This window comes from Drosophila willistoni, unplaced genomic scaffold (genome assembly GCF_018902025.1).
Source record: "Drosophila willistoni isolate 14030-0811.24 unplaced genomic scaffold, UCI_dwil_1.1 Seg531, whole genome shotgun sequence".
Classification (NCBI taxonomy): Eukaryota; Metazoa; Arthropoda; class Insecta; order Diptera; family Drosophilidae; genus Drosophila; species Drosophila willistoni.
In genome coordinates, this window is record NW_025814459.1 from 42,899 (window position 1) to 70,693 (window position 27,795).

At 36.8% G+C, this 27,795-nt stretch overlaps 1 protein-coding gene across 4 annotated transcripts in view; it reads right to left on the bottom strand.

The window, feature by feature from the left end:
- Positions 1-27,795, bottom strand: part of LOC6653350 (lysine-specific demethylase 6A) — a 213,256-nt gene that overhangs the window by 29,961 nt on the left and 155,500 nt on the right. For 3 of the 4 annotated variants that reach the window (XM_047013058.1, XM_047013057.1, XM_047013059.1), the window contains 2 exons: positions 16,594-17,013; positions 8,376-8,585 (listed from right to left, as the gene is read on the bottom strand). In XM_047013058.1, the coding sequence (XP_046869014.1) occupies positions 8,376-8,585; positions 16,594-17,013 (630 nt within the window). Of the gene's footprint in view, positions 1-8,375; positions 8,586-16,593; positions 17,014-24,460; positions 24,800-27,795 lie in introns of those variants that run through there. The other variant, XM_047013060.1, reaches the window with a different exon arrangement.

Sequence of the window (27,795 nt, forward strand, 5' to 3'; positions counted from 1 at the left end):
ATTTGGCACAGTCATTAACAGATATATTAAACTAACAAATGTTTAATTTGAAAGCAATCGCGTCAAATGTAACGAAGTGGGAGCTATATGATATAGTCACCCGATCTTGATCAAATTTGGCGTTTATCTATGTAAAATACTCACCAATATTAAATTTCACGACAGTAGCTCAGAAAATAACGAAGTTATTAAGAAAAGTCACTGTTCGTGACTTTGCCATTTGTATGGGAGCTATATGATATAGTGATCCGATCCGGCTGAATCCGAGATATACAACGCCTGCAGCATATACAGGCCTACATGCAAAATTTCAGCTCTGTAGCTCCAACTGTCTAGGATTAGTTTGCGTTGATCCAGACGGACAGACGGACGGCCGGACATGGCTATTTGAACTCGTCTCGTCGTGCTGATCAAGAATATATGTACTTCAAATGGTCGGAGATGCTTCCTTCTAGGCGTTGCACACTTTTGACCAAAATTAATATACCCTTTTTGCAAGGGTATAAAAAAAGAATAAGAAACAAATAGTGCATAAAGATTTGTTAAAAATTTTGATCAGTTAACATACAAGGTGGCTCAAAAGAAATCACCCTATTATTGGAAGATGCTCTCATTTTTGCAAATGGCCGCCAATGTCAAATCTGTTTTGATATTTGTGGACTAGACAGATACAGAATACAAGTGAATAAGCCATGGAGCGATACACTCCCCAAAAACGCGGAATAATTGTGAAGGACGCGTTTCCGGGTCGCTTAATTTCGCGTTTTGGCGATTTGCACTGGCCCGCCAGATCGCCCCATTTAACCCGGACATTTAACCCGGTCCCGGACTTCTTTTTATGGGGTTTTTTGAAATCCCGTGTTGACATCAACAAGCCTGAGACCTTGGAAGCTCCCAAGGAAAATATCCGACACGAATGCGAGAATTTATCGCCCGAACGCTCGCCGAAGTGAAATGCCAAAACGAGCCCATATGGCGATCAATTGTGACGGCGCCCATTTGTCCGATATCATTTTCTCGACTTAACACAATTAATTCTAAAGGTATAAATAAACATGATTATGTTTTTTGATTAAAAAACAACAAAAATTACAATAAATAAGTTTTTATATAATAAAATTAGAAAATAACTCCATGTAATTACGTTATTTTTCTAAAGGAGGGGGATGTAGCATGTTCTGAAATATCACATCAATAATATTACAAACATTCAATGAGCGCATGGGCTGGACATTGCAGAGTCGACAAATATAACTCGCGCGGCCGCTCTGGCCCAATATGCAATATGATTATGCATTTAAACACAAACATATATTTATACATAAGCATACCGCTCCACTGCCGGCGTCACTGGCAGCTCAGCTACACGGTTTTAGCAGTCTAGCCCCGATAACATAATTTTCTATGCTATAATTAAAATGAGCGACGCCACTAATATTTTTTTGCTCGCAGCTGTATGTTATCTCGCTCACTCTAAAAACACACGAGCACTCTACATGTCACTACTCTGCGGCCAACTCCGCCCTTATGGATCGTCTAGTAAAATACGTTCATACGTATTTTTTGCATGTTTCTGGTCCTAGCTATTAAAAAATGAAGTAAGTAAGTCGTCTCGCCGACTTAGGTATACCATACACCAGTAAAGCAAATATTTCAACTTTATTAAACAAATGCATTTTCACATGCTTTTTACAAGCATAGCTAAGTATCTCGCTCACTGAATCATACGAGCACCCTAGCGCCCCCACCAGCCAACGGCCAACTCCGGCCTTATGGAAAAACGTTTATATGCATAACTCGACTGTTTTTTGTCCGATTTTGATCAAATTTGGTATTTTGCTAAATATTAGTATTAAATTTAGGTGTGCCAAATTTGATTGCATAAGGTAAAAAAATACGGGAGATAATCAAGTTTTTCAAATTACGGGGTCGGAAAAGGGCGTGGCAAAATTTTTACACATACAAAATGTGTGCATTTACTAAGCGAATATACATACCAAATATGGTGTCTCTAGCTGGAATAGTTTTTGAGATAAACGCTTTTTTTAAATTGCGGGGGCGGAAATGGGCGTGGCAAAAATTAGAAATAAACTTGATCACTCTACATACTACACGAGTGTGTTTTTCTGTACACGAATATACAGCCTAGATCCCCTCTGTCCAAACATCACAATTTTGGATTCATCTAACCACAATATGTTGCTCCATTTCTCCACAGGTCAATTTATGTGCAATTTTGAGTATTCAATTTGTTCTTATATGTTCTTCTGTGAGAGAAGCGGAACTTTCCGAGGTCTGCGAGCGTTCAATTTATTTTCAGGTAACTCTCCCAGCACTGGCCAAACACTGACCGGCACTTCAAGCTCTAGCCTTGAGTCTCGTACTATTCTTTTTTCTAATTCTGGCGAGATTTTAAGCTTTAGGCCACGTCTTTGTAATACTTTTTTTACATTTTAATGCATTTTGAACTGCAGTTGGGAAGCACATAAAAATTTCACAGACTTCTATGTAAGTTTTGTCCTCACCCATAAGGTTGCTGATCTGAATCCTCTTCTTAAAAGACATATGCGTACCCCGGCCCATTTAAGTCTGCAAATTGGAATACTTTAATGAATCTTCTATCGCGAACATTTAACACATCAAATAGAGTAGAAATAGAGTAAAAAAAACCAACCTTCTAGCAATAGTTTAAGTTTCCTGCAAAGAAAGATCCTTCACTACTATTATTATGCTCGCTCTAAATTTGGCAATTAGGTTTAAAAATGAAGTAGCAAAAAAGTTAAGTCTCCAAGTGAAGTTAAAATGTAATGGACAAGTGTTAGACATTGCTGATAACGGTAATTAAAGGTTTTAAACAGATCGGTATATTATCTTGCAAGTTATAGTAATAAATATCGGCAAGTGTTTTGCGCTACTATTTTTTTGCTCGCAACTGTATGTTCTATTTATCAGATTCAAATTTTGGAATCTGATATTTTATATCCAATACTATCACAGTAGAAAATTTCATGGGGATACTCCAATTTTTATGAAAATGTTTTTTCTAGAGCTATATGTTATAGTGGTCCGATCGTAATTTCATTCTTTATCTTTCCCGGGTAATAAAAAGCCATAAAAAAAATTTTTTTCATCGCGATAGCTCCTAAAATGGCTGAGTAAAACGCATACGCACCGACGGACGGACGGACGGACATGCCTATATCAATTCAGCTTCTCATGCTGATCAAGAATATATATACTTTACGGGGTCGGAAACGTCTGACCAATTTTATAATACCCTCTGCAAGGGAATAAAAATGTGTCGATACATCGATAATATCGATCTTTTTCTGTTAGAATATCGTAAATATCGATACTTATTAGCGGACGTTGACGATACTATGCGCAGTACGGTCAAGTGGCCCCTACGACACCAGGACAAAGCCTGTTACGCGCGAGCCCAAGCAGATACCTGCCCACCTCCCACCCGACCGACCGAGGGGTGCAGGTATATAACGCACGGCACGAATTGCGTGGACAAATACACAAGAGAAAAAACAGACAAACAAATAATACTATAGCTATCCATTAACTAAATGGGATAGGATAGATGTTTTAAGCATATTAATAGAAAACTCTGAGCCGATTACAGGGAATAGAAGGTTGTAATCAGAGCAGAGGACCCTAAAAGGTTCATGCATGGCATAGTTAGAAGAACAACGACTAAGGGATAAAGGTATCAAAGGATGTCTACTCCGTCTACATGGTACCGACAGATTTACCTGAGCTAATAACTCAGGCGAGTCGATATCACCAATTAGGAGCTTGTGCATAAAAATGTCACCAAGCATAATTCTACGGTTAGTTAGGGACGGAAGGTTAATCAAGAGAAGTCTACTAGAATACGAAGGCAAATTGACATTGCGATCCCAGCTTAAGCCACGAAGAGCAAATAGCAAGAACTGCTTTTGAACGGATTCTAGTCTAATCTGGTGCGACTCATACTGAGGTGACCAAATGAAAGATCCATACTCTAAAATAGGACGGACAAAGGAAGTAAAAAGAACTTTAGTTGTATAGGGGTCATCAAATTGTTTTGACCATCTTTTAATGAAACCCTGTACACTCATGGCCTCTGCGACCGTGGTGGATATATGGGTGTTAAAATTTAACTTATGGTCCATAAGTACGCCCAAATCATTCATATTATTTAGACGTTCTAAAAGATTTAGTAGATTAATCTGGCACCAGGATTGAAAGTTTTTAAGATCAGCTTGTAGCCGACTAAATGAATCTGTATCTTTATAAGTAAGACAAAGCTTGACATCGTCAGAAGACATAAGCACAGGCGAATGAACAATGACTGAAGGAAGATCGTTAATGAATAGTGTGAAGAGCAGAGGGCCAAGATGACTACCTTGAGGTACACCAGAAGTCACAGGAATGGAAACGGAAAAAAGAAGACTTAAAAAGTACCTTCTGTTTTCTAATCGTTAAATATTCTCGAACACAAGAAAGGAAAAGGGGTGGAAACCCAATGTCGCTCAGCTTAGAAAGTAATAGGGTATGATTAACGGAATCAAAGGCTTTGCTGAAGTCAGTGTATATGACATCAGTTTGTTTACCATTTTTGAACCCCTTGATAATTATTGATGTAAATTCTAAAAGGTTAGTGGTTGTAGATCTACGTTTCACAAACCCATGTTGGGATGGCGAAATAATAGAGCTGCAAAAATGTTGCAATTGAGAAGTTATAATTTTCTCAAAAGCTTTCGGAATAGCGGACAATTTTGAGATGCCCCTATAGTTAAAGGCTTCGGACTTTTTGCCATTTTTATGCAGAGGAATGATATACGACTCCTTCCAAATAGATGGAAAAGAGGAAGATTCGACAGACAATAGAAACAATTTTAAAATGGGTTTACATAATGCGTTTGCACAGAACCTGAGTACACATCCAGGAAGACCATCTGGCCCCGGAGAATAAACAGGTTTAACTAATTTAAGTTCGCTAAGAATAGAACTTTCATCAATCACTGGATTGAAAATGCAATTAGCCTTTTTTAAATGATAAGGATACGGACTTGCTCGATATTCCGTTGAGGAATAAGTTGTTTTGAAAAAACTCGCAAACATATTGGCAATTGCCTGATCAGTGCAATTTTTTATTTTGAAAAGACAAAATGGATGGGTGCACAGAGGTCTTACGTTTAGAATTAACAAAATTATAAAATTGTTTAGGGTCAGAAGAAAACTGAAGCTTACACCGCTGAAGATAATTCTTATAGCATTGTGTATTAAGCATCATGAATTTTGAACGAGCGAATGTATACAGAGCATAATCTCATGAACGACGTGTTTTTTAAAACTTCTTATAATATCGTGTCTTCACATTTTTCAAATTGGACAGCTCACGAGAGAACCAGGGAAGTTAGTTAAGCCTACCAAGAGGCACACAAATATCAAAGAGTGAATTCAGAGTATCATAGAAAAAAGGAACAGCTGAGTTCATATCTCTACAATTGTACAAATAAGACCAATCGGTAGTAGTAATGTTTTCATTAAGGCTGACAAAATCAGTTGTCTTGGAATTTGTCTTCTGGAAGAACAAATGATTCGATCCTAGAAACCTCACAATAAGAAGAATCCAATACAAAAATAAGATCTAACGATTTTCCATTCGAATTTAATACAGGATTGACTTGGGATAAAGATAAGACTAGAAGGCCATCAATGAAGTCATGTGACAAAGAGGGCAGCAACATGGTACATTCATCTGTTGGTGACCATGCTAAAGCGGGTAAATTAAAATCACCTACAACTATGAGCATGTCTTGACTGGAAACTAAAGAGGAGACAAACTGAATTGCCTCTAAATGATTTAAATATACCACCATGTCTGACAATGGTGGAATATAGGAACAAGTAATGAAAGCATTAAAAGATTTAAAATTTACTTTAACACCGACAAACTCAATCTCCTGGGTACTAGAAAATTGAATCATTTTAGATGATAAAGCAGCATCAACAGCTATCAGAACGCCACCACCTATGCGAGAATATGAATATAAAAAAGTTTGTGGAATAAACGAAGCAATATCAGGTTTTATCCACGTCTCTGTAAAAGCTAGAATGTTATGCTCAAAAGAAAGACTATCTACATAGAGATTAGGAAGTTTAGATTTCAGTCCTCTAACGTTCTGGTAACCCAGGTTAAGGGACGAAGTTAGTTTTTTGACACACGAGGAGATGCTGTTTTGGCAGGAATAGTATTAGTTGTTGTTGTTGGCAAGCGAATCGTTTCCGATTTTTCTTTTTTACAGTATATTCCTTAACTATTATATGTTTCGGCCAAAAATCTTCTCGACATATGGTGTCGAAGATATTGGCAGAAATAAGAAAATTTAAACTTCTCCACCGCAATAGTCGAGACGTTAACTTTCTTCCGAATATAGGCTATTACATCATCAGATGTGACAACAGGGTCTAGCCTAGAAACAAATATATGTTTCTTTGGAGGTATGCCAACGAGAGGCCGCGGTCCTGAAGCGTCAGCCGCAGCAGTAACGTTGGGCAAGTCACCCACTGCAGCAGTCAATTTATTTACGGGGCTCTTGATACTTTTAGAACTATCGGCAATTTCCATTGGAATGGGTAATTGCCCGGACACATCGGACACTACAATAGTCATCGTTTTTAAGAGATCATTCCCAGATGATATCGGTAATTCCTTACTAATAGCATTCACAACTGGGCTCTTAAACGATATCAATTGCTGTACATTAGGAGTGGACGGTGCATGAGACCGGTCGGGGACGATAAGAGACGCTGGCAGATCTTCACATACAGAAACACCCCAAGGACTGGTCCTTTTACGTTTCGGAGACTCATTCATAAGCGATAAGCTTCTAAACTGAGTCTCCAACGAAGTAAACACCGCTTGGAGTTAGTTAAAACCTGCCCTCAAAGTATCAAAACTATTTCTAGTCCGCCTCATAAATCAGCGCGTCTCATTCTCGACCTCCCGGCAAGCATCATATCCATATTTTAAGCCACCACCTTTAGCAATAGACTCCTTGATTCTGCCTGTGTAACCTGCACACTTAACGTGAACCGCATTGTCACACAACCAACAAAGAATATAATCATGGGAGTCAACCGCATTAGTGGCAACTATGCAATTATTTTTTGAGCAGACAACCATTTTATCAAAAAGTTTAATTTAATTAAAAGAGAAAATACAAAAAAATAAAAAATAAAAATTCTGAAGGTAAAAAATCTGTGTATAAGAATATACTGACCAGTTCTGACACAAGGGTTAATGTGCAGAGTAAGCCTTCACAACTAAAGAATTAAAAGATATGAAAGCACAAAAACACGTATCACAGAGTCGCGGGTAGGCAAAAGACGAGAGCGCAAATCAAGAGAGCGCGTCAAATTGAACACATGCAACAACAATTTGTACGCAAGAGCGCGAGAGTTAGTTAAAACGGTAAAGACGCAAAAGCAAAAGAGATAAACAAAACAACAACACCGCTAATGCAAGTATTGTTGTAAGTTTTGATTTTATTTAAATTAAAACAAAAGCGACAGCAAGAATTCGCGAAATGAAAATAAAATTCGGACGCTGAAATTAAAAAAAAAAAAAAATGTGGATAATGAATTTAAAAGTTATGGAAAAGTATTTCATCGCGAGAAAAAAAGAAAAGTTGATAAGCGCAAAAAAAAAAAAACGTCCGTCCTCTGCCACGAGTGAAAGTTAAAATATCGATTATTTTGCAGCACTATTACCGAGTTATAGTTTATGTAGCGTTGCTTATGGAGAATGCTGATTTATATTGAATATAACTTGAGTTCTGTTCGTCTGATCGAATCAAACTATTGAAATTAAATTTTAGAAGTTGTGGAATATTATGCCTCACGTTAAAACACTAAATTCCGTAGACTGTCAAACTTGTTAACGGATTCTTTCAACAGCATATTGTTTTTTGGTTTAGAGAAATGGCAAAAGGAAAAGTTTATCAATTAAGCGTTACAAAATGTTTTTAAATAGTTGGAGGGACAAGGTGGCTTTACAATTAGTTAAATTAGTTGAAGTACACATTCCAGAAATTGCTACTCAGTAGTCTTAGTACTTAGTTTAATTTTCAGAATTTTCTTTTGAAAGTTATCGAAATAAAGGTGGGTGCTTCGGTAAGCATGTACGTAAAACTTACTTTACGCGTCTTCTTAGTGAGCCAGCACTAACATTAATTTTTAAGGTAACTAAGTATGAAACAAAGAAAGTTTTCGTAATAATTACGTCAAAAAAAAAAAAATGTTTTTAAAATTAATAATCTTTTCATTATGCAGTGTGGTATTAACATTTACAAAATTTGTTTGAGCAATGTACGTACTTTATCAATTCAAAAAGCTTTGCATCAGATACTTTTATATTCCTGGCAAGATTCCAGCTTAAATGAACCATGGGAACAATACTTTTAAAGTTTTCCAATTTATTCCACTCATATCGTTCTACAGCAAGAGAATACTGACGTGCTGTCAGCGGGCCAACATTCCAGGCAATGTTGTTACACCAGCCAATCGACTGGACCCAGTGTACACACCTAAAAAGAAAAAAAGAAAAATGTAAAGAGTTCATGTAGTCAATGTCAATGTAGTCTCCGCTGGTTCACTTATGTATGTATTATGTGTACTGACCCTTGACATCGACCGTTAAATCTGCAATGTCATTTTCGAATATAGCGGGATCGGATTAGCATAATTCACACAGAAACGAAAGGTGGAGAACAGTGATTTTTATACCATTTGCCCTTGCCTTTTCCGCCCCATAACTTATTTAAGCCCGATAATCTCGTTTAGCTCTTTAAGTTTTAACCTAGTACAATTTGATCGAACTCGATCAATAGCGGACTGAAAATAGCCAAGTTATGCATGTTTCTTTAGGTGGGTCGGTCTTAAGGGTATAATTGGCCGTTAGCAGGTGACGGAAAAACACTTATATGAGGGAGCGAGATAGTAAGACATGCTTGCAATAAATTTTTTATTATTGTTTAGTATTTAAAATATTTGTTTTACGTGCATGGGTTTACATTGGTTTTTATAATTTTTTAATAACTTTTGCGAAAAACACCGAAAAGTTCTTCTTACTCAATAATGTCAAATACACCAAAGCCCCTATTAAAGACCATAAAGTGCAATTGATTGCCCATTCCATCGATATTTTTGCTGATAATGATCCAGACAACTGTTGCTAACGCTGTTAATTGGTACATAGAGAATTATATGCAAAAAAACTGATAAAATTTAACAAACTTAACACCAATATTTAAGGAAAACGAAAAAACAAAAACCTCCGACGGAAAAATGGTTTAACTCTAAAAGCTTGCGAGCAAAGCTGTCGTCCTATGAATTATATTCTATTTTGCATTATTTTTTTAAATGACATATACATATGTCAGGAAATAAAATAAATTTAATTTTGAATTGATTATTTATAAGACTTTAAATAAGTATCAATAATAATTATCGTTTTCAATAAACTTTTTTATTTTGGAACCAATTAATTGAAAATCAAAACAAATGCAATGAAAAACCTGTTGCAATTTGTATCGTTTCGTATCGTCCCATTTCTCCAGTTCCTATTAACGATGCAAACCGAGACTTTGATGTCTTTTGTTGTATAGCCTTTTTTAAATACCGGCATCACATGGGCGGAGCATCGATAAGGTCCTGACAACGCTTCAAAGGGGTTAAGCGACCATGCTTCCTGAACTATTTGCAAAAGCTCAGCTTTTTTTGATGGATTGGATTCTATAATCAAACCCACGACCCGCTTAACCGAATGCAAACCACTCTTTCGCAAGCTTCATGATATGTTTCGGATCGTTAGGCAATTCCCAACTGACATATGGTAGCATTGTATTTTGTAATATATCTACATAAACATATCTATCCACAATCTATTTTTCCATTTGCAGTGACACCAACATTTCATTTGGTAGATTTCAAAAACAAACTGCCTCAAAATCTCTAGAGATTTTTGTGAAACCCCCAATAGATAAGATGACGTAAGGTAGTATAAACTACTTCCTGATTTTGTTCGTAAGCACCTGGTTTCAGTTACGCACATGTTTTCCTGTCCTCTCTCTTTCTGTGAGCAAATTTCTATTATAATTAAATTAAGTCTAAGTGTAGAAGAAACTCTTCTTCGAAGGTCACCGGCCCATGCCAATGCCTTGCGACTTTTCCATTCCTCACACGGTTACGTGTGTTGTAAAGGTAATGACCTTAACACCTGACTTAACATCTTTTTTATTGTTTTTCTCTTTTGTTGTTAGAGTCACGTTTCAAATACACAAACGCAAAAAAAACTGAAGGTGTTCTTAGACGCTTGCAGAAATCCCGTTTAGGGTATGGCTGCACTGCACGACCACGACCACAGATGCACTAATGAACAATACAAAACAAAATATAAACACAAAACAAAATTGTGTCATAAAGAATCATATGCCAAGTATTGCTTAAAACCAAACGAACATGCATCCACACTCTGTGGAAAACATTTGAGAATATATGTAACAACGGCACGATGTCAAGTGGCGAACGCTGAGCATGAAATATAAATAAATTGTAACCCCTGAAAACATGGATCATTACAATAAGTATTTTTATAATATTTTCAATTAAACAAATAATGATCAGGTTTTTTAGTTTCGAGTTTTGCATTTGCGAAACATTTGCAAAGCGTTTGTTTATTAAGCTTAATAATATGTTAATCTGTTTCACAGATGTAAGAAAAACTAGACGGCCGAGGCTAAGTTTGTATACCCTTGCAACTTTTTTGGTAACTCTTTCCTTACCACCTATAGCCATCAAAGTGAAAAAAGTTTTATCTAAAAAAACTAAAGTTTGCGAAAGAACAGCCTACAATCTTAGCATAGGAAATAACGAAGATGTTGATCAAAGTCACTGTTTTCCACTGATCTTTCCTATGGGAGCTATATGATATAGTTACCCGATCTTTATCAAATTTGGTACAGTCATTAACAGATATATTAAACTAACAAATAGTTAATTTGAAAGCAATCGCGTTAAAAGTAACGAAGGTACATATTTATAAATGTCACTGTTTTCGAACGATCGTTTCTATGGGAGCTATATGATATAGTCACCAGATATTGATCAAATTTGGCACAGTCGTTTATAGGTGTAAACTCACCACTATTAAATTTCAAGACAATAGCTCAAAAAATAACGAAGTTATTGAGAACGGTCACTGTTCGTGACTTTGGCATTTGTATGAGAACTATGGTCCGATCCGGCTGAATTCGAGATATACAACCCCTACAGATATACTGCAAGTCTATTGGACAAAGTCACTGTTTTCCACCGATCGCTCCTATGGGAGCTATATGTATGATATAGTCACCCGATCTTTATCAAATTCGACACAGTCATTAACAGATATATTAAACTAACAAAGGTTTAATTTAAAAGCAATCGCGTCGAAAGTAACGAAGATATTAACAAAATTCACTGTTTTTGACCGATCGTTCCTATGGGAGCTATATGATATAGTCACCCGATCTTGATCAAGTTTGACAAAGTGGTTTATGGGTGTAATAAATTCACCAATATTAAATTTTTGATCAGGAATATAAATACTTTATATGGTCGGAGATGCTTGCTTCTATGCGTTGTAGACTGCTTACCAAATTATTATATTCTTTTGCAAGGGTATAAAAAACATCAAAAAAGCAAACTGTGGGGCTGTGCCGAAGTTTATATACCCTTGCAGTTCATGGCCATAATATTTGTACATTTCTTTTTCTTTTTCTTACCCATCCCCATGTAGTAGCGCTACAGGGCAGAGCCGACTTATATTGACAGTAAATTATGTTCCATTTATCTGATATGCACCGCCGGACGTATGCTGCAGTGGTATAAAAATTGGTATTATTGAAAATTCCTAGTCGCCCATCAACGACCTATTTTTTTTTGTATTAAAACCTTTTGAGGAAAAAGGGGATTGACAATCCTGTTTCCATGAACATATGTATGTATTATTAAATTATTTTATTTTACCGTATACCTCATACATGTACCTTTTACATATCTATGTACATATATCTTAATATGTATATATAAATCTCGTGTCACAATGTTTGCCCTCAATGGACTCCTAAACCACTTAACCGATTATAATAAAATTCGCACACCATGTGCAGTTTGATCTAACTTGAGAGATAGGATAGTTTAAATCTCAAATTAAAGTCGCAATTTTAGTTTTTCAAAAGCGGGCACAGTGAAGCGTGGCAGGGTTTCTAGTGTATAATATGTTCATTAAACTTTACTTTTTCCTTTAATGCACATATCTACATATGTCATGTACATACATATGTACAGCTGCGAACTTAAAAATAGGACCGCTTGCTGAGGTTATTTGTTCAAAGGATTTTTAGCTTTAATTTAAGGTTCAAGAAACATGTGTGAACAAAAAAAGTATAATAATATCCAACATATTCAAAAATTTTCAAAGATTTTTTTCATATACTCAAAAAATACTCGAAACTCGAAAAATAGCACCACTTGAGTCGTCATATCGTCATATTTCGTATGATTGCAGTGTAAAAAACACATGTTTAACAGTCCCTTGATCGAAGTCAATTTTAAAAGCACTAGCACTAAAAAAAATCAAAAATTTCAAAATATAATAGGTCGGGGAAAACACTCTGTAGAAGAGCAAAAACTCATCCAAAACCAGATTTTTGAGGGATAATCGTATCGCTAAGTTTAAAAATTGGTTGGTAGTTCCAACAAAATGATTCGAAATGCGATCAATTTCAAATAAAAGTCTGCAACTCGCATACGAAACAGAAGCATAAAGAAGTCGGTCGCTTAATCCAAGAAAGTAATAGGGATCCTTTTAAGGCTGGAAAAGGACTTGAACATCTCTACTAGCGTCCAAATAGTTCGCAGGTACCTTCGTATAAACAATTTATAAGCCTGAACCCCAAGGAATGTTCCACTTTTCAACGCGAGACATATTGCCAATCGCTTTAAGTTTGCCAGAAATCACGAGAATTGGCCTGTCCAAGAGTGGAGACACGTGCTATGGACTGATGAAAGTAAAGTTGTCATGTATGGTAGAAAAAGTCTCTAGAGTATACGTTCGGCGTCTACAGAACTCCAAAGGCACCCTGAAGACTGTTAAACATGGTCATAGACTGTTAAACATGTTACGCGCAAGCCCAAGCAGATAACTGCCCACCTCCCACCCGACCGACCGAGGGGTGCAGCCGTATAATGCACGGCACGAATCGCGTGGACAAAATACACAATATAAAAGACAGACAAACACATAATACTATAGCTATCTATTAACTAAATGGGATAGGATAGATGTTTTAAGCATATTAATAGAAAACTCTGAGCCGATTACAGGGAATAGAAGGTTGTAATCAGAACAGAGGACCCTAAAAGGTTCATGCATGGCATAGTTAGAAGAACAACGACTAAGGGATAAAGGTATCAAAGGATGTCTACTCCGTATACATGGTACCGACAGATTTATCCAAGATATCACCAATTAGGAGCTTGTGCATAAAAATAACACCAAGCATAGTTCTACGGTTAGTTAGGGAAGGAAGGTTAATCAACAGAAGTCTACTAGAATACGAAGGCAAATTGATATTGCGATCCCAGCTTAAGCCACGAAGTGCAAATAGCAAAAATTGCTTTTGAACGGATTCAAGTCTAATCTGGTGCGACTCATATTGAGGTGACCAAATGCAAGATCCATACTCTAAAATAGGACGGACAAGCGAAGTAAAAAGAACTTTAGTTGTATAGGGGTCATCAAATTCTTTTGACCATCTTTTAATGAAACCCAGGACACTCATGGCCTTTGCGACCGTGGTGGAAATATGGGTGTTAAAATTTAACTTATGGTCCATAAGTACGCCCAAATCGTTCATATTATTTAGACGTTCTAAAGGGCTGTTGTTTAGAAAATAAGTGACCAGTTGAGGAGAGTTACGAAAAAAAGTCATTACCTGACATTTGGTGGTGTTAAGATTTAGTAGATTAAACTGGCACCAGGATTGAAAGTTTTTTAAGATCAGCTTGTAGCCCACTTAATGAATCTGTATCTTTATAAGTAAGACAAAGCTTGACATCGTCAGCATACATAAGCACACGCGAATGAACAATGACTGATGAAAGATCGTTAATAAATAGTGTGAAGAGCAGAGGGCCAAGATGACTACCTTGAGGTACACCAGAAGTCACAGAAATGGAAACGGATAAAGAAGACTTAAAAAGTACCTTCTGTTTTCTATTTGTTAAATATTCTCGAACCCAAGAAAGGAAAAGGGGTGGAAACCCAATGTCGCTCAGCTTAGAAAGTAATAGGGTATGATTAACGGAATCAAAGGCTTTGCTGAAGTCAGTGTATATGACATCAGTTTGTTTACCATTTTTGAACCCCTTGATAATTATTGATGTAAATTCTAAAAGGTTAGTGGTTGTAGATCTACGTTTCACAAACCCATGTTGGGATGGCGAAATAATAGAGCTGCAAAAATGTTGCAATTGAGAAGTTATAATTTTCTCAAAAGCTTTCGGAATAGCGGACAATTTTGAGATACCCCTATAGTTAGAGGCTTCGGACTTTTTGCCATTTTTATGCAGAGGAATAATATACGACTCCTTCCAAATAGATGGAAAAGAGGAAGATTCTACAGACAATAGAAACAATTTTAAAATGGGTTTACATAATGCGTTTGCACAGAACCTGAGTACACATCCAGGAAGACCATCTGGCCCCGGAGAATTAACAGGTTTAACTAATTCAAGTTCGCTAAGAATAGAACTTTCATCAATCACTGGATTGAAAATGCAATTAGCCTTTTTTAAATGATAAGGATACGGACTTGCTCGATATTCCGTTGAGGAATAAGTTGTTTTGAAAAAACTCGCAAACATATTGGCAATTGCCTGATCAGTGCAATTTTTTATTTTGAAAAGACAAAATGGATGGGTGCACAGAGGTCTTACGTTTAGAATTAACAAAATTATAAAATTGTTTAGGGTCAGAAGAAAACTGAAGCTTACACCGCTGAAGATAATTCTTATAGCATTGTGTATTAAGCATCATGAATTTTGAACGAGCGACTGTATACAGAGCATAATCTGATGAATGACGTGTTTTTTAAAACTTCTTATAATATCGTGTCTTCACATTTTTCAAATTGGACAGCTCACGAGAGAACTAGGGAAGTAGTTAAGCCTACCAAGAGGCACACAAATATCAAAGAGTGAATTCAGAGTATCATAGAAAAAAGGAACAGCTGAGTTCATATCTCTACAATTGTACAAATAAAACCAATCGGTAGTAGTAATGTTTTCATTAAGGCTGACAAAATCAGTTGTCTTGGAATTTGTCTTCTGGAAGAACAAATGATTCGATCCTAGAAACCTCACAATAAGAAGAATCCAATACAAAAATAAGATCTAACGATTTTCCATTCGAATTTAATACAGGATTGACTTGGGATAAAGATAAGCCTAGAAGGCCATCAATGAAGTCATGTGACAAAGAGGGCAGCAACATGGTACATTCATCTGTTGGTGACCATGCTAAAGCTGGTAAATTAAAATCACCTACAACTATGAGCATGTCTTGACTGGAAACTAAAGAGGAGACAAACTGAATTGCCTCTAAATGATTTAAATATACCACCATGTCTGACAATGGTGGAATATAGGAACAAGTAATGAAAGCATTAAAAGATTTAAAATTTACTTTAACACCGACAAACTCAATCTCCTGGGTACTAGAAAATGGAATCATTTCAGATGATAAAGCAGCATCAACAGCTATGAGAACGCCACCACCTATGCGAGAAATCCGGTCACGTCTGAAAATAGAAAAGTTTGTAGAAAAAACCGATGCATCAGCAATATCAGGTTTTAGCCACGTCTCTGTGAAAGCTAGAATGTTATACTCAAAAGAAAGACTATCTACATAGAGATTAGGAAGTTTAGGTTTCAGTCCTCTAACGTTCTGGTAACCCAGGTTAAGGGACGAAGCTAGTTTTTTGACACACCAGCAGATGCTGATGTGGCAGGAATAGTATTAGTTGTTGTTGTAGGCAAGCGAATTGGTTTTTTGGGAGCTATATGATATAGTGGTCCGATCCGGCTGAATCCGAGATATACAACCCCTGCAGTATATACAAGCCTACATGCAGCTTTCAGCTCTGTAGCTCCAACGGTCTAGGACGGACCGACGGGCAGACGGACAGACATGGCTATATGAACTCGTCTCGTCGTGCTGATCAAGAATATATATACTTTATATGGTCGGAAATGCTTCCTTCTATGCGTTGCACACTTCTGACCAAAATTAATATACCCTTTTTGCAAGGGTATAAAATTATACATTAAAGCGTAAGCATGGCTTTGCAAAAAGGTTTTTGTCTTAGGGAGAATTAACTATATCACATTTACAATCACATGATTTACATACATTATGTTCTATAATTGTTAAATACATTTTAATAGTGTAATTGTAATTGTTATAATTTTATAAATATAATCGTTACTTACCCAGCATTTACCCAAACTAAATCTCCTGGTTTTTGTATGAATCTGTAAACTGGTATGTTTTCTTTATACAAATCTTCTAATACAGGCCACCACGATCCATGTAAGTAACTAATGTTGTTCTTTTCACACAAATTATGAATTCCACCCCAGTAGGCATCGGGTACAGCAAACCATTCACAATCACCGGGACCAATATTTATATTTATAGAACAGAAGTTGTTATTTTCTTGATGACCAGGAGTTCTACTTCCAGGCACTTTCATATACAATTGAACGGTGTTCATTCCCAAAATAACATGACCCACATGAGACAACATGTTGGCAGCTGATATAACTCGAGCGAAAGCTGGCAGTTTTTGAAGTTCACTTAATTGAGGCTTCCATTTTCGTTCATCAGATAAATCAACGTTTGTTCCAAATCTAAAAATATAAAATCGATTGGGATTGATATTATTAAAATGAAGACAAAACTTGTAATAATCTTATTATAATCCACCCAACGCTTGTAAACCAAATGAAAACCAGAGGGACGGGGCTAACTTTGACCGCGTCAAAGTTTGTATACCCTTGCAAGTTTTTTGTGTAAAAGGTCTAATGTTTGCGAAAGAACGGCTTAGGAAATAACGAACACATTGATCAAAGTCACTTTTCACCGATTGTTCCTATGGGAGCTATATGATATAGTTACCCGATCTTAATCAAATTTGGCACAGTCATTAATGGTATGCTAAACTGAGATATATAAATTTTTAAAGTTTGCGAAGGAATGGCCTGCAATCTTAGCATAGGAAATAACGAAGTTATTTACAAAAGTCACTGTTTTCGAACGATCGTTCCTATGGGAGCTATATGATATAGTCACCCGATCTTGATCAAATTCGGTACAGTCGTTTATATGTGTAATTAAGTCACCAATATTAAATTTAATAATACATACATATGTTCATGGAAACAGGATTGTCAATCCCCTTTTTCCTCAAAAGGTTTTAATACAAAATAAAATAGGTCGTTGATGGGCGACTAGGAATTTTCAATAATACCAATTTTTATACCACTGCAGCATACGTCCGGCGGTGCATATCAGATAAATGGAACATAATTTACTGTCAATATAAGTCGGCTCTGCCCTGTAGCGCTACTACATGGGGATGGGTAAGAAAAAGAAAAAGAAATGTACAAATATTATGGCCATGAACTGCAAGGGTATATAAACTTCGGCACAGCCCCACAGTTTGCTTTTTTGATGTTTTTTATACCCTTGCAAAAGAATATAATAATTTGGTAAGCAGTCTACAACGCATAGAAGCAAGCATCTCCGACCATATAAAGTATTTATATTCCTGATCAAAAATTTAATATTGGTGAATTTATTACACCCATAAACCACTTTGTCAAACTTGATCAAGATCGGGTGACTATATCATATAGCTCCCATAGGAACGATCGGTCAAAAACAGTGAATTTTGTTAATATCTTCGTTACTTTCGACGCGATTGCTTTTAAATTAAACCTTTGTTAGTTTAATATATCTGTTAATGACTGTGTCGAATTTGATAAAGATCGGGTGACTATATCATACATATAGCTCCCATAGGAGCGATCGGTGGAAAACAGTGACTTTGTCCAATAGACTTGCAGTATATCTGTAGGGGTTGTATATCTCGAATTCAGCCGGATCGGACCATAGTTCTCATACAAATGCCAAAGTCACGAACAGTGACCGTTCTCAATAACTTCGTTATTTTTTGAGCTATTGTCTTGAAATTTAATAGTGGTGAGTTTACACCTATAAACGACTGTGCCAAATTTGATCAATATCTGGTGACTATATCATATAGCTCCCATAGAAACGATCGTTCGAAAACAGTGACATTTATAAATATGTACCTTCGTTACTTTTAACGCGATTGCTTTCAAATTAACTATTTGTTAGTTTAATATATCTGTTAATGACTGTACCAAATTTGATAAGGATCGGGTAACTATATCATATAGCTCCCATAGGAAAGATCAGTGGAAAACAGTGACTTTGATCAACATCTTCGTTATTTCCTATGCTAAGATTGTAGGCTGTTCTTTCGCAAACTTTAGTTTTTTTAGATAAAACGTTTTTCCACTTTGATGGCTATAGGTAAGGAAAGAGTTACCAAAAAAGGTGGAAGGGTATACAAACTTTGACGCGGTCGTAGTTATCCCCGGCACTCTAGTTTTTTTCTTTATTTAACTTTTTCAATAAATTTTAAAGATTTGAAAACCTATAAAAAGTTGTATCAACTTCACCTTTAAGTCATTGATTTAAACTGATGACCAATGTGATGATGAGCAATGCCGGGATTGCTAGTTCTTTATATCGAGTGAGACTTGTACCTTTCATGATGTTTGGAAGGAGTCTTTTATTATTCCGCTTTTTAAAAAGGGCAACAAATCGAATTGTTCAACAGCAATTCCTAAGCTGTTTGAGAAAATTAGTCATATCATTAAAGTCATATCGACCGATCGTTCCTATGGCAGCTTTATGATATAGTCACTCGATCTTGATTAAATTTGTCGTTTATGTGTTTATAACTCACCAATATTAAATTTTACGACAATAGCTCAAAAAATAACAAAGTTATTGAGAAATGTCACTGTTCGTGACTTTGCCGCTTTTATGGGAGCTTTGACACTTTGAGGGCAAGCGGAATTTAAAAAGCGTAATTTATCGTCCGCGACCGGTCTCTTGCACCGTCCACTCCCAATGTACAGCAATTGATATCGTTTAAGAGCCCGGTGGTGAATGCGGTTAGTGAGGTATTACCGGTAACACTTAGGAATAATCTCTCAAAACGGTGCCAATTGAAGTGTCCGATTTGTCCGGGAAATTACCTATTCCAATGGAAATTGCCGATAGTTCAAGGGCCCCGTGAACAAGTTGTCTGTTGCAGTGGTTGACTTGTGCAACGTAGCGGTGGAAAAGTTTAAATTTTCGTTTTCTCGGGACATTTCGCCCTTAATTAATGTTTCTGCCAATATGTTTGACATTATACATCGAGAAGATTTTTGGCCGAAGCATATAATAGTAAAGGAATATACTGTAAAAAGAAGGAAAGTCGGCCACTGATTCGCCTGCCAACAACAACTAACACCATTCCTGCCACATCAGCATCTGCTGGTGTATCAAAAAACTAGTTTCGTCCCTTAGCCTGGGCTACCAGAACATTAGAGGACTGAAATCTAAACTTCCTAATCTCTATGTAGATAGTCTTTCTTTTGAGCATAACATTATAGCTTTTACAGGGACGTGGCTAAAACCTGATATTGCTGATGCATCGGTTTTTTCCACAAACTTTTCTATATTCAGACGTGACCGGATTTCTCGCATAGGTGGTGGCGTTCTGATAGGTGTTGATGCTGCTTTATCATCTTTAATGATCCAATTTTATAGTACCCAGGAGGAGATTGAGTTTGTCGGTGTTAAAGTAAATTTTAAATCTTTTAATGCTTTCATTACTTGTTCCTATATTCCACCGATGTCAGACATGGTGGTATATTTAAATCATTTAGAGGCAATTCAGTTTGTCTCCTCTTTAGTTTCCAGTCAATGCATGCTCATAGTTTTAGGTGATTTTAATTTACCTGCTTTAACATGGTCACCAACAGATGAATCTGTGGCGACACTGGGAATACTGGTTCGCCCTCTGTTTGTTGTTTCCCAATTCTAAACTGAATTATAAGCATTATTATTGTTATTCAACAATGTCTCTCTCTGGTAAAACTTGCCAAGACGCATTGATCGGAATTCTAATAAAATTTTCTATATTTAAGTATATTTGGCTGCCTTATTATTTCCCAGCAGCCATAGTGGTGACCCCGACGTGATGTTCAGCATCACAAAACGTTCCATGATTTCGATTTTGGTCTACTAGCAAATTTCTTCATCCGAAGTCAAACTTGACACCAATTTTTTTGGCGGATTTATGACACAGACACAGACACAGACAAGGCGACTAGAATTTCAACAAGAGACGACCATTGAAAATTTCAATGGAAATCAATAGAAATGAAAAGGGAACTAGACGATCTTAAAAGCCAACTAGAACTTCTACATGCAACTAGCAACGCCACCATAAATAATGCGGCACTCGGCCAACGAGCGCCCATGCACTTGACACGATTCGCAAGAAACAACCCCCCTTTGTGGTTCGCTCAAATCGAACGCTTATTTCGCTTGCACAATATTGACGACGATGCATCTGGACGAGGAAACATTTATTGCTGTAAAAGATTTGGTTCTACGACCACCTGGGACAGACAAATATCTCGTCACCAGGAATCGTCTTTTAGAGGGATTCGCCGAATCTTCTGAATCAAAATTACGTCGTCTGCTGGATTTGTGGATTTGGATCAAAACCATCTGAAATTTTGGCACACATGCGATGCCTCGCCCCGGATCTGGCAAGTGAAAGCATAATTCTCACACTCTTTCTTGCAGAGATGCTCCGACAATACGTCCAATGCTAACAGTGTGCCAAAATAGCAAACAAAATTATCAAAGCAGTGGAAAGCAAATCGCTTTATTCAGAGGAACCTAACACACCTAGTGCCATTTACGCTGTGACGCCTAGCGATTGAACTTCAGATGTTATAGAGAGCAGTTCGAATCCGCTATTTTCAGGGAACTCGCACAATTCATCGGCAGCAAACAGATATATACTACTGCCTATCACCCACAATCCAACGGTTTAATCGAACGATGGCATAGATCTCTGCATTGTTGTGCAACGACGGCACACCTTGAACAAAATTTAATGAATTTGATGAAGATTTGGACAAGCCATCAACGCCTGCATAATTGTTAAGCCCTTTTAGTGAACATGTGCAAAAACATTGCCCTAAGCCCACGACTCATTATATCAAGGAAAGAATGTTCATTCTAAAAGGCATTGATAAATTTGCACATGTTTTCTCTGTTTGTCGTTTCCCAATCCTAAACTGAATTCTAAGCATTATTATTGTTATTCAACACTGTCTCTCTAGTAAAACTTGCGAAGACGCTTTGACTGGATTCCTAATAAACGTTTCTATATATTAGTACATTTGGCTGCCTTATTATTTCCCAGCAGCCATAAATCTACCATGTTGCTGCCTTATATGTGTCATGACTTTATTGATGGCCTTCCAGGCTTATCTCAGATCTCATTATATCCTTGCAAAAAGGGTATATTAATTTTGGTCAGTAGTGTGCAACGCGTAGAAGGAAGCTTTTCAAACCATATACAGTATATATATTCATGATCAGCACGACGAGACGAGTTCAAATGGCTATCCGTCCGTCCGTCCGTCTGGATCAACGCAAACTCCTCCCCTAGACCGGTGGAGCTACAGAGCTGAAATTTTGCATGTAGGCTTGTATTTACTGCAGGGGTTGTATATCTCGGATTCAGCTGGATTGGACCACCATATCATATAGCTGCCATACAAACGGCAAAGTCACGAACAGTGGCTTTTCTCAATTACTTCGGTATTTTCTAAACTATCGTCATGAAATATAATATTTGTGAGTTTTTTACACGTATAAACAACTGTGCCACGCGATTGCCTTTAAATTGCCTTTGATTAGGATCGGACAACTATATCATATAGCTCCCATAAGAACGATCGGTGGAAAACAGTGACTTTGATCAATATCTTATTTATTTCCTATGCTAAGATTGTAGGCCTTTTTCGATAAAACGTTTTTCCGCTTTGATGGCTATAGGTAAGGAAAGAGTTACCAAAAACATTGCAAGGGTATACAAACGTTGGCGCGGTCGAAGTTAGCCCCGGCCCTCTGGTTTTTCTATTGGATTCTTCTCATTGTGATGTTTCTATGATCGAACCATTTGTTCTTCCCGACGACAAATTTCATCCTACATTAAATTTAAAAATTGATCGGCCGTCACTATCACCATCTATTGGTTCAGCTTCTGTCATGATACTCTGAATTCACTCTTTGATATTTGTGTGCCTCTTGGTAGGCAGGAGCGGCTTAACAAACCTCACTGGTTCTCTCGAGAGTTATCCAATTTGAAAAATATGCAGACTCGATATTATAAAAAGTTTTAAAAAACACGCCGTTTATCAAATTACTCTCTCTGTATACAGTCGCTCGTTTAAAATTCATGATGTTTAATACACAATGCTAAACGAAATCAAGCAAATCTGTATCCTTATCATTTAAAAAGGTCGACGCCTCTTACTACCGGGGTTTTTCAAAATTGTCTGCTATTCCGAAAGCTTTTGAGAAAATTATACCTTCGCAATTGCAACATTTATTTTGCTACCCAACATGGGTTTGTGAAAGGAAGATCTACAACCACTAACCTTTTAGAATTACTGACTTCAGCAAAACCTTTGATTCCGTTAATCATACCCTATTACTTTCTACGTCTAAATAATATGAATGATTTGGTCGTACTTATGAACCATAAGTTAAATTTTAGCACCCATATTTCCACCACGGTCGCAAAGGCCATGAGTGTTCTGGGTTTCATTAAAAGATGGTCAAAACAATTTGATGACCCCTATACAACTAAAGTTCTTTTTACTTCGCTTGTCCGTCCTATTTTAGAGTATGGATCTTGCATTTGGTCACCTCAATATGAGTCGCACCAGATTAGACTTGAATCCGTTCAAAAGCAATTTTTGCTATTTGCACTTCGTGGCTTAAGCTGGGATCGCAATATCAATTTGCCTTCGTATTCTAGTAGACTTCTTTTGATTAACCTTCCTTCCCTAACTAACCGTAGAACTATGCTTGGTGTTATTTTTATGCACAAGCTCCTAATTGGTGATATCGACTCGCCTGAGTTATCAGCTCAGGTAAATCTGTCGGTACCATGTAGACGGAGTAGACATCCTTTGATACCTTTATCCCTTAGTCGTTGTTCTTCTAACTATGCCATGCATGAACCTTTTAGGGTCCTCTGTTCTGATTACAACCTTCTATTCCCTGTAATCGGCTCAGAGTTTTCTATTAATATGCTTAAAACATCTATCCTATCCCATTTAGTTAATAGATAGCTATAGTATTAATTTTGTTGTTCTGTGTTTTCTATTGTGTACTTGTCCACGCGATTCTTTCCGTGCGTTATACAGCTGCACCCCTCGGTCGGTCGGGTGGGAGGTGGGCAATTTTCTGCTTGGGCTCGCGCGTAACAGTCTTTGTCCTGGTGTCGTAGGGTCTACGTGAATGTATTGCGCATAGTATTGTTAACGTCCACTATTAAAGTAAATAAAGGCTTCTAAACTCAAAAGTGAACTCAGAAAAAATCTATAACTTTTCGTTTAGCTGTCAGGTGCAAAAAAGGTAATAGGTGTCTCAAACGTAAAATATCAAAGAAGCTAACTTCGGCTATGAAGTTTATATACCCTTGCAGCCCCTGGCAATAATATTTTTATATGTTCAAAATTATTTTTCTGCAACCGATTTAAATGTTCTATTTATCCGATCAGATTAAAATTGGGATCTACATCCAATAATATCACATAATAAAAGAACAAGAAAAAAATTTCAGCCCGATAGCTTTTAAGATGGCTGAGTAAAAAGCATACTCACCGACGGACAAGTCTATATCGACTCAACTTCTCACGCTGATCAAGAATATATAAGTATACTTTATGGGGCAGGATACGTCTCGTTGTGTGCGTTACAAACGTCTGACCAATTTTATAATACCCTCTACAAGGGTATAAAAAACGTATTTAATAGAAATGTTAAATTTACATAAATTAAAATAAATTTGTTGAAATAGAGCATAAATGTAAATTACATTTTTCACAAATGCATTGCGTTTGTAATGATTTACAGAGCTTGCACCGTCTTTTATTGTCCCGATCCAAACAAATCGGTAAATTGTTGACTTTGTCAAAACGTAATTCCGCTATTGGATGTAATTATATTTTGGACATTCATTGAATATTCCGAATTTAAGATTTGCAATATTGTGTGTGGTGTTGGCGGCGTCCGTGGCTTTTATGTGATGGAAAAACATCTTAAAAGTAAGTTAACTTTGATAAATGATGCTAAGTCTCCAAAGCGTAAGCGGAAAAGGTCCAATGTTTGAAAACATGTTGGAAAGATCGAAGGCAATCTTCAGAAAATTTTTGGAATTGAGGCCTTAAAATATTAACTTCAGTCCGCCTTAGAATGTGCGGAGTACGTTTCAATCATAATGGACGACTGGACCTGAAAAGCAAATTAAAGATATCGTGCCATTTCATTGATTCTGAATTTAAGCTTATTTCATTTGTTTTGTCAACAACGACACTTTAAACCACCACCAATCACTGTGCTGTAGTTACTAACAATAATCAAAAAATGCAATGAACTTGTTCAAGTAGAGCACTTCTTATGTTTTGCTGACACTATAAATCTTTTTTTAGTTCAAGAAGTTTTGAAGCTTTCAATTCTTAATCCAATTCTCGGAAAATAAAAGTCCATGGTATCATTTATAAAACGCAGCGCCAATGCAAAGCAAAAATTCAAGAAGGCGCAGAATGTTACCAACCCGATTGGATTGATCTAATTCGATTTGCCTATACCATGGAATAGTGCCTACCATATAATTGAAAAACTTCTAGTTACAAATGTATAAAGCGAAAGCTCTACCCCAACTTTCCGCAGGGGACATCGTAATTTTAAAAGAACTTTCAAAACTCTCGAATTGCAAGCTTCACCATAAATTGGAAAGCTTGGGATGCAATCTTAGCACTAAATAAGTTGCCTATAAAATTATGAACAGCCGTTTAAGTAAAAGATTTGCCTACTTTGAAACTCGCATTGTTTGTGGAATAGCTACGTGGATTGCTGCCAGATTCAAAGAGGATGGCTTTAAATTTGCACCAAATCCAGATCAGGCAGTTAAGGCCTTGGAGCAGAAAATGTTCATAGTTTTGTCAAAAGTAGACAATATGGTGGCTTTTAAGGAGGTAGGCAAAAAATGTTCCGCAACTTTCTGCGAGTCGGAAAGGAAGGAAGCTTAGTTTTTATGTAAAACTATTTTACAGATTGCAATAAGAATTGACACTATAAAATAGCAAGGCTTTTGATCAACGTCTTTTAGCTGTCGTCTTTACCTATTTTTTAAAACCGAACTCTCTTGATTCGACGGCCTCTTCTCCTTGCTGAATTGGGTCTGCGTTTCTCGATCGATGTTTCTACATGCTTTGTCTTTTTGTCACAACGGCCAGTCTTACGTGTTATTTAAGTTGCGAATATGCGAACCGGCCATGTTGTCTTTCCAAAGTACATTAATAACTTCGACTCCGTAAGACGTATGAACTTCGTAGACGTATGGTCATACGTACTACTATGTTGGCCGAAGCACTAAGATCTTGCTAACCAGGTAAGACACTGTTATCGCCTGCTCAGCTATGTATTTCGAATCGGTAGATATATAAATCACACAAAACAACAACGAACAGCTTTATAACCTATTTGTGTGGCCTATTATTGGGCATATATTGTTGTTAGTAATGTCTCATCTTTGTGCTACAAATTTGTTCGTCAACACAAAGGCGTGGATGCTTGGCACTGAAACAACTCTATAAATGAGATAATCGACAAATATTCTAGTGCGAAACAATAATCGTTGTCTGTCATTAATTTAAGTCGTGTGGCGTTCGGAGTATTGATGATGTGTATCATCTCCTGGTGAACCTTTTGTAGTAGTGCTACTCTTTATCTTATATTTTCGGCTCTTTAAAATTCGGTTGCTGCTAACTGGTTGCACAGTGTATCATTAGTGCTGCCATGTTTATAAATAAAACCGATTTTCCCAAACACAATACTAACTAGAGACACCAAATTTGTTATGTACATTTGTAAATGCGTACTTTTTTTGTGTAAAGATTTTGCCACGCCCCTTTCCGCCCCCGTAATTTGAACAAACTCGATCACCTCCCGTAATTGGCACACTTAAACTTGATACTAATATCCCGCAAAATACCAAATTTGATGAAAATCGGACTAAAAATGGCCAAGTTAGGCATATAACCGTTTTTCCAAAAGACCAGTTGGCCGTTGGCTGGTGGGAGCGCAAGGGTGCTAGTATGCTTGAGTGAGCGAGATACTACGATATGTTTATAAAAATACGAAAATTCATTTCTTATTACAAATTTAAAATATCAAAGAAGCTAACATCGGCTATGCCGAAGTTTATATACCCTTGCAGTCCTTGGTAATAATAATTTTACATGTTTGTTTTCAGCTCAACTGCTAACTCAATTCATCAATATGCAAACAAAACAATTTTACTCTCAATTTTACAATTTGTTCTTCTTCTTCCCTCATTCCGAAAGCAAAGCAACGCACGCATACACATACAGTTTATGTAGCGTTGCGTCTGTGTGTGTATCCATGCACTCTGTTGATGACGAAAGACGTAGTAGACAGCATGCAGCGCTGCCGGCAGAGCTGGGAGCAGAGCCGATTATTATATTGACTGTAACTTGTGTTATATTTATCCGATCACATTCAAATTTTGGGATCTGGGGTTTTATATCCAATATTATCACACATGTAAATTTCATAGCATACTCCAGTTTTTATGAAAATGTTTCTTCTAGTTCTTCTAGAGCTATATGAAATAGTGGTCCGATTCTGATGGTTTTCATACTTTATTTTTCCCGGGTAATAAAAAACACCGAAAAAAAAATTCAGCCCGATAGCTCTTAAGACGGCTGAGTAAAACGCATATGCACAGACGGATGGGCGGACGGACAAACGGACAGACGGACATGGCTATATCAACTCAGCTTCTCATGCTGATCAAGAATATATATACTTTATGGGGTCGGAAACGTCTCCTTCTGTGCGTTACAAACATCTGACCAATTTTATAATACCCTCTGCAAGGGTATAAAAAATATAGACAGATTAAAAATTGGCTCTGTGCTGATTTTTGTATTTCTTTGACGTGTTTCTTGGAATTCTTGAATTTTTTTTTTACTTTCCTATAGTTTATACCTATGGTAATAATATTTGAAAAAAAAGCCCTCCTTTTTCGCTTTTCGATGTGGAAGTTAAGCTTGTGTGACTTTTTATACCCTTGCAAAAAGGGTATATTAATTTTGGTCAGAAGTGTGCAACGCATTGAAGGAAGCATCTCCGACCATATAAAGTATATATATTCTTGATCAGCATGACGAGACGAGTTCATATAGCCATGTCCGTCCGTCCGT